The sequence below is a fragment of the Mycetomoellerius zeteki genome, unplaced genomic scaffold (assembly GCF_001594055.1).
Source record: "Mycetomoellerius zeteki isolate Tzet28-1 unplaced genomic scaffold, Tzet1.0 scaffold221, whole genome shotgun sequence".
Taxonomy (NCBI): Eukaryota; Metazoa; Arthropoda; class Insecta; order Hymenoptera; family Formicidae; genus Mycetomoellerius; species Mycetomoellerius zeteki.
The window spans coordinates 1,898,349-1,907,467 of record NW_017257184.1 but is presented as its reverse complement, the minus strand read 5'-3'; the positions used below and the strand labels follow the sequence as shown (position 1 = coordinate 1,907,467).

The following is a 9,119-nucleotide window of genomic DNA, read 5'->3' as shown; positions in this document are numbered from 1 at the left end:
TAGTTTCTAAGAAATAAGGGGATGTCGCTTTAGGAGAACCCCCTATGTCAGTATCGGTGACCTTCCTCTATATATATAAATATATACATAAATTTTTATATAAGCGTTCCAAATTTTCCCATCTAATATTCTCTAAATATTTAATAATTTACCTGTGTCGTACACACTGCGTCCATACAAAGCCTTAACGTCGTTCATAGGACTTAATCCGCCATTATGGGAATGTGAGGTATGAACGGACGACGGAGTAACAGGAGTGGCATAGCCATGATGAGGACCCATGGGACTCATGCCCATTGGGCTGCATGGATTCATAGTGACTGGTGACATGCCCATAGTTGATAGAGGTGACATTGCGAGACTCGGACTATCGGAATCGATACTCTGCAAAGATTGGATGCTACCGCCGTTACTCACTGAGCTGCTAATTGTACTGTTAGTCGTGCCTTGACAATTTAGTGGTAGCATATCCCTGTAAAGAATTGTTTTATAATGTTAAAAGATATTCGAAAAAAACTTAAAAAAAATATTTTGTTTTGCACATATCATATAAACTCTTAGTCAATTAAATCTATCTTGTAATTTATCTTGTAATTCACAAGTATCTAAATTAATGCCAGATTGAATTTAAATATTGTGTTTAAAAGACAGACTGTGTTTAAATATCCAATTTAATTGTAGAAATTTGTTTCTGCTTTTTACATAAGTTATTGGAAATTTTAAGATGTATATATGAAGCTGCAAAACATGTTTTTAATAAAAATGAAGGAATGATGATTTTTAATACATTCAATACTACTTATATTGTTTACCGGTAATTGACGTTACAAAATCGATAAAAATGCATAATTAGTAAAAAATAACATTCGTAATTTTTTGTAAATATACTCAATATTAAAATAATAATCTAAAATAATAAATATACTATACGGAGTCGGGAAATAATGTATTATTTGTAACGCGATTATCGTTACTTTTTTTCTGTCAGTGATGAAAACGGTAATTGTTACATTTTTACAGTAATGGATTCAGCCGTTACTTTTATTGTTACTTTAATATTCTTTATTATCTTTATATCCATTCGATAGATCGCATTATTTTTGATTGAGTAGAAATATTTTATTTAAGTAGAAATTTAAGTATTGAAAAATATTTTGTACTTAACATCTTAAGCTGCATTTCGGTAGTCACTGCCAATACTGAAAATAGTATATGTTTATATAACTATAAATTTTCACAAAATACAATTATACTAGCAGTAAATATTGAAATGCATTATTAATAATGATATTGTTGATGATAATATTCAATAATTTACTTGTGTAAAAATATTGTTTAATTTCAATTTTTAATAAAATTTGTGAATTACAATCTTTGGAAATCTAAAATCCTAAAGAAAAATACATATTAAAGTAAAAATATTAATGTAAAGAATTATAAAAGATATATTAGATAAGTTTGATATAAAAGAAAGCTTCCTATATAGAGACTAGCTTAGAGTTTTAAAATTTAGTTTTGATTATTACATTTAATATTAATTAAGTAATGTAATTTTAAAATTTAATATCTTGCTTTAATATTACAAAAGAAAAAAGTAACGAAAAAAAGTAACGAATCATTACTTTCTAAGTAACAGTGACGAGTAAATTACTTTATGTTTGTGACTAAATAAATCGTTAAAAATTGAGATGCGATAACAAAAGCTCGATTTTCAGGACTTAACAAAATTTTCAGGAGCTAGGAAAATTAGTGGTCAACCTTATGTAAATGAAATTAATCATTTTTAAATTAAAGAAACCCAAATAATATCTTACAAAAAATAAATACACAATAGTTGATCCTCATAATGAAATGACCCTCCATAAATCTTTTTTTTTATGACATATAAAAACATTCTTATGGGTTTTCAAACACACATGTGGATATAATCGATGGATATTTTCGAAGCGACTCAGTACACAGTGATCATCTTATTCTTGTTTAACATTGGCGAACAACAAGGATGTGATAATGCAATATGTGTTTCTTGTTGAAATGCATCCATTGTCTTAGAAGCATAAAAAATCAGAAAACAGCATAAGAAAAAAAGCTAGGCTAGGTCAATATATATGCACAGTATCCGAACATTTTGATACACTGTTCGTGAGCAGATAGACGCGACTAAACTGAGCTGAAAAGTCCTCTACCATTATGTAATTTTCGCAATTCTTTGTTCTTTTTTAATTACTCAATAAGCATAATGTCTAAAATCGATGCATAAAACAAGATATCTTTAAGGTAATCATATATTGAAGAAAGGCTCTAAAGAATGAATCGTTTGAAATAAAGCCAATGTGAACACTGACGGATCTAAACATTTAATAACTGTAACGAACGAATAAAGAAAAAGGGAAAATTTAATTATTTTACATCATTTTCGTATCTTTCCGTCCTTATTAAATTTACGTGAGGTAAACGAAATTTTTTAAGGTCAAATACGAAAAGATAAACTATTTAAATTATCATCAGCATTACATTGAAAAAGTATTATGTAAATATTTAATTCATAAAACATTTTATTTAAAATTATATAAGCAAAAGAGGATAACATATAGACATAACATCTTACAAAAAATACCTAATTTACTCTTTCTATTTCTGGTAAACCCATTCAACATTAATTTTTTTATCAATCTCTATGTACGTGTAATAATGTAAGTCCCTCTTTACTCATACGATCTCTTAACCAGATTTTCAAATTCCAAAGGGCTGAAAAACTTCGTTCTGCTGCAAAATCGACACTTATCGGCAGACACAGTAATATTTTATAAGTAGTGTCTTGCAATTAGTGACTTTTGCATAACGCTGCATTGGCTGCATAACGCGGTATATAGAATAGAGCAGTAAGCCTTAAGCCGTAAGAATCTATAAGTTTCTTAAATTAAAAAAATATTTTTATCAAATATGTGTATCACATGGTATATCAAAATTGTGATTAAGCATTTTAGAAATATTAAAAATATATTTAATATTTTACTACAAAATATTTTTAAAAAAAGACCCCAAGGGATGCGTTTCAAAACTCGACTCTATCAACCTAAGTCATCATTTTATCTTTGTTGTTCACCGAATGTTGAACAAGAATAAAAGATACCCGGAGTTGATAGAGTTGAATTTTGGAACGCAAAGAAGCCATCCATAGCTCTCTCCTCCTGGTTTTTTTGAATCCGCCAACGAATGTGAGCCACCACAAAATGTTTCGTGTGTGTATTGTGTCAAGATCCTACGTGTATTAAATCTTAAGATACAGACGTTTCAATCCTAGGGATTGAATCCTCTTCCGTGTAAAATACAATTAATCGTGTTACTCTAATAATTAATAATGAAATTAAAACTATTGTCAACAGAGAGAACATCGTTAAGCTATTTTTTAGTATAAAATCTTAAAAATATCGGTCCGTATTCAGAACGTGCTTACAACGATATAAGCGCGCTAACATACTATACTTTACGTCACACATATTATAGAATTTCAGAGATAAAAACGTGCTTTTATCAATAAAAGCGCGTTTTGAATCGCGTCTATAATAGACCATCGTCTCTATAGTATCTCACTGAATTAATATTCAAACTCTGAGTCTAGAATTTTTATTTTGAACTCAGATTAACGATATGCCATTACATTATTACTAGAGTCCGACCGAAATTTCGGTTTCGATTTCGGTCAATTTCAGTAAAAAATCAGGGTTTCGGTTTGATTTCGGTTTCGGCTGAAATTTAATGACATCCGAATATTCGTTTTCGGTTTCGGTCGGAGGTCAAAATGTGGTTTCGGTCAAACTTTAATTATTACCTACATCAAAATATGAATATAATAAATGCTGTGAGATGTGAATTCGTGAGAGAGTAACAGACAAATAAAAATAAAAATTTTTTTAAGAGCTCTTTTAAGAAACATCTTTAAGATATTTCATAAAAAGCCCTGACAGTTATCTTAAAGTTGTCTTATGCACTAATATTTTACCTGCGCTTATTCGACAATCTTTAGAAATTAATATCTCATTAACTATCACAAAAATTGCAAAATGATAGAGAACTTTTCGACTCAACTTAGTTCGGTCTATTTGCCCACAAGCAGAGTGTCAAAAAGTTTAAGACACTCTGTATACATTCATGCGAAACACACACATATATGTGCTCTCGTTTCGAAAATTTTCGTCTCCTCATACGAAGGTAAAAACTCAACAGAAGGAGAAGCACAAAGGTCCCGATATGGAGGTCCACTTATTCTGTTGAGTATTGTTCTACGGTATTGCCGCCATGAAAATAAACCGCGAAAGCTATAATGTATGAGAGCGCTGTTCATGTGAGACACACACACATAGTCCATGTACGTGATGTGCGTTGACCGCTCCGCCCATGGTTTGGTTGTTACACGGAACACTCTCTCCCTACACCGCGTTCTCTGTCTAACGTGAACGTCGGACCACGCATTTTTATAGTCTTGCCTCAAGGTCCGGATTTAAAGGAATACGCCCTACTTGTACCCCAACGCTCTACATCTTGGGTCCCTTTCTCCGTCCTGACGAATGGGAGTCTAGACCATGGGATGGATGGAGAAGAGGGAGATTTTAGGACTTGTTTAGAGAGCTTGCCCATAATATTCCGAGATTATTAACGTCGTCTACGTTACGATGTAATAGACGAGCATATAACTCGGAAAACTTGAACATTTTGATAAATCTTCTCTAGAAATTAGAAATTTAATTTCTAAATGAATTATAGAAAAGTTTTAGGAATGTATAAGTATAAGAAGTCAAATCGAATTCTGTGGACAAAGCAATTTTGTATTAAAATGACACTTAAAACTCTATATTAAACTGTGTTTATAGCAAATGAGCATGAAAAAAAATTGAATTAACAACAAAGATATAATCGTATTTAGTGCTAAATGCGATGTGTTTCCACTTCTCTTGGTAGCGACTATTCTTCGATCTAACGAGGAAGAAGGCGCGTCCTCGTTCTTGCGCGGCACACGCGAAGATAAATCGAGGTAGCGGCGGAGGGCCGGCCGTGGCCTTTATGTAGTAAACTATTGGTAGTGCGAACAGCTCAATGGTGAAACGGGAGATGTAACCGAAGCTGCGTCATAAAACGGTAATGGGGCGTCGCGTTTCCTTTTCCTAGGGCCTTCGGCGAGTCAGGAGAACGTAAGGACGAGAAAAGGGGAGGAAGTTCAACTTGGTCTTCTTCCACCAAGAAAAGAATTGTTTTTTCGAAAGCAAGGGAAAGGAAAGCTGAATGTTGAGAATATTATCAAACGATCTCACTTGAATCTAAAAATCACTCAGTGTATGATTTAGTGTAATGAGAAAAAAGTTACAATAAAAATATTTTTTTATATTTAATATTTTTTTTATATTTTCTTAGCTGACAGAAAATTATTTTTTTTTAAGTTCGGATATTGATAAATGTAATAAAATTTAAATGAAGAAAATCATATTAGTTTCATTTACATTTCCATCTTCAGACACTGAAAGAAAAGATTGGTTGCTACAGCAAATTAGATGGTAAAACATGGCATAGCATTTTTAATTGGCTGCAGCAGCCAATTTTTGGTTGCGATCCAATCGAAATCCTATACTGACATTGCGGATAGGCTAACGCAACCAAAAATTGACCGTTGTAGCCAATTAAAAATGCTATGCCATATTTTACCATCTAATTTGCTGCAGCAATCTTTTTTTTCAGTGTAGTATTCCACTGGAAATTGATTTTTAAAAGAAAAAAAGAAAAGGTAATAGAAATATAGACACAGAATAATTTAGTGTTTTCTGTAAAAAAAAAAGGTCATTATATACGATTAACATTTGTAACATCAATTGGACCGCACCCTGAGTCTGTTACTGGATGTCTTTTTTAAACTGTAACGGAAACTTTATTTTCTTATTCATATGTCATTCGATTGTTTTCTCAGCCTTTTTCTAATATTTCGTAATCTGTTATTCTCTTAAGACCCTCCAAGAGCCTTACCATTTAACACTGCATTATTTCAGCACTTCTTGTAAGTCTATAAAATTTAATACGATAAAAAAAGCCATGATCGGTCACAAAGTTTGATGTTTCGAATAATACATTATATATTATTTTATTAAATCAATTTATTCCAGATATGATTGCGCGCCGATAACTTTCGGACTTTCAACACAATCATTCTGAAATGCTAATAACCTTTCCTAAATAGATTAGAAAGAAAGAAAGAGAGAAAGAAACTTATTGCGAAAAATTATCTCAGCCAGAGTTCGAACCTGAGACCTCTCAACTTTTCGAGAAGAGTGTCTTAGCCTATCATCATATCGGGAATAAATTTATTTAATAAAATAATATATAATGTATTATTCAAAACATCTAACCGATCATGGCTATCTTTATTTGATGTATTCATACATATGTACGGCCATATTTAAAATTCTTATGTTTAAAATTTGAAGTACCTAAATAAAGATTTTTCCGCCTAAGTTGAAATTTATTCAAATAGATGAAATCTCTCTTTCTCTCTTTAACAGAAAATCAAAGGTGATCAAAAGTTCTACAAAAGTAAGTCTATGAAAGTAAGAGTGAGAAGTAATAATGCTCATCAGACCACGTCTAAAATTCTTAAATTAACAGATCTTTAATTAACAGATCAATTCTTAAATTAACAGTTATTTTACTTTGATTTATTTTCAAAATCTGGATGTATAGTGGAAAAAAAAGTCTTGGGCCAGAATTATTCACATTTTCTTTCAAAAGCAAAGACCGAAGAAATTTTGATTAGTATTGTATGTAAGAATATGTATAATGTAGCTCTTAGATAACTAAAAGTTACCTAGATGAAGATAAAATAAATTACACGTAAATGGAATTATCTTAGATAAGATAAAGATAATTCCATTTTAAATTTATTATATAAAAGATGAAATTATAAGTTTTATTTGGATAATCTTAAGACAATATCGCTTTTAAGCAAAACGATTTAGAGTATATAGAAATAATATATTCATATTTTCACAATAACACAATATAAATCTTTATTTCTTAAAAACTAGAGGTTTTTAAATTTTTTATCTGAAACAATTGCATGATACATACACATATATCTGTTGTCCAAACGCGCTTCATTGCAGCACAATATAATATGTACACATATAGAGTATCCGATAATGACCGTATTATCTCTCGTAGACACGTATAAAAGTGGACTAAACTCTTCGAGTCGAAAAGTATTTTGCAAATTTCGCAATTTTTTTTAGTTACTCAATGAGTAGAATATCTAAAATCGAGCACAAAACAAGTTTAAAACATTTTTAAGAGTTTTTTAAGAAACATTTTTGAGATGTTTCATAAAGAACTCTGAAAAAATATGTTATAGAGGTTCTACAATGAGTAATCAGTAATCGGTATTCGGGAAGTTTTAACCTCAGTTTGAATCTCAGTTGTTACAAGTTGATTATTGGCCAACTTTACCGATTAAGACGTAAAACCGCTTAAGACTTCCGACTACCGACTTATTGTAGAACCCTGGTTACAGTTTGCCAACCCTTTGTGGTCACATCTGCTAAGAATTTTATGTTGGTCACACGGGGGGCAAAATAACCCCAACATTTTAATTGATCGTCGTTTTACAGTTTTTGTTCTTTAAAATCACAAAAATTACTGAACACACTTTAAAGTGTAGAATATGAAAATGCAGTGGCTTTTTAAAGTTTTTAATTTTAACATATTTAAAAAATCGCAAAGGTTGATGTCCAAGGAACAATATGCGATTGACGGTCCAAAAAGGGTATTTTAAATTTCGAATAACTGGTAGTTTAAGTCCCGTTTTAAAAAAGACCTTAGAAATATAAAGCCTCACATTTTTTTGGGATTCCCTGGACTCCAGGTGACCATGAAGGGTTAAGCGTTGATTTTATCCACTTATTTGACAATATTTAGAAATTAATATTTCATTAACCATTGTGAAAATTGCAAAATAGTAGAGAACTTTTCAATTCAATTTAGTCCGTTCTATTTGTCCACAAGAGATTATGTGGTCATTATGTGATTATTACTCTGTATACCTGTTATCCAATTAAACGCTTCAAATTGGCATCAGTAACAAAATATGTATATTATAATTATAGAAAATTTTTTTGACATGTGGATAAAAAGTAAGAATCTATTTCTTTAGATTTAAATTTTTAACACAAAAGTACTTCAATATTATAAATTCTTTCTTTTTTTAAATGATATAGATAAAAGGAAGTAATAGGCGATAACACTGACACACATCGAGCTAATGCTCAGAATTACAAGTCTTGAACAGCACTGATCTAACATTAAACATAAATATTCTGTTTATAAAATAAGAGATGTTTTAAAATCTTACACTGGGGAGTGTACACTAGACTCGCTACACATTAAGATGATTTAAAAAAGATATACTTCTTTTATCTCTAAGATGAAGATGGAGATAATACATATTCTAATAATCTAGATAAAAATAAAATGAAGCCATTTTTTCATCTAGATCTAGATATCTAAATTAAATACTGAATATGTCATTAAAAAGATAGTAGAATATAAGAAATGCACGTTATTTATATGGATACCCATTTATTTAAAGAATTACTAAACTAGCTGAAGGAGTTATGCCACTTGTACAAATTAAAGATATTATAAATGGTATTTTGTATAAAGATATCTTAAAAACTGATTTGTAGTACATGTTGAAAAAAAATGCCGCAAAATTGAATATTTCAGCACGATAATAAGTGTATGCCTCGAACATAGAAATCAAAGAATGGTTGTTTTCAAATAATATAAAAGTTTTAGGTTGATATATATTATAGTCGGTTAAGAATTTTAAGATCGTCTTAAGTATGTCATAAGATACTAATACTGTTCTGTGATTGGCTTATGACATCTTAAGACTGAATCCAATCGAGCATTTCTGGGGAGTACTCAAGCGTTGAATTCGTATATATGTAGATTCAAACAAGATTGAATTATTACACGTTTTAACGTTTCCATTCTTGGAATCAGATACCACATAGTCCATAGACAGAATAAAATATTTATAATAAATATTCATAAATATTTATTATTATTTATTTTTTATA

The 9,119-nt window shown here is 30.4% G+C and overlaps 1 protein-coding gene across 1 annotated transcript in view; it reads right to left on the bottom strand.

Annotated features, from left to right (window-relative positions):
• Six4 (homeobox protein six4) overlaps nt 1–9,119 on the bottom strand; it is a 16,325-nt gene that overhangs the window by 1,121 nt on the left and 6,085 nt on the right. Inside the window, exon 4 of the mRNA XM_018448219.1 lies at nt 153–472. Within this exon, the coding sequence (XP_018303721.1) occupies nt 153–472 (320 nt within the window). The remainder of the gene's footprint in view (nt 1–152; nt 473–9,119) is intronic.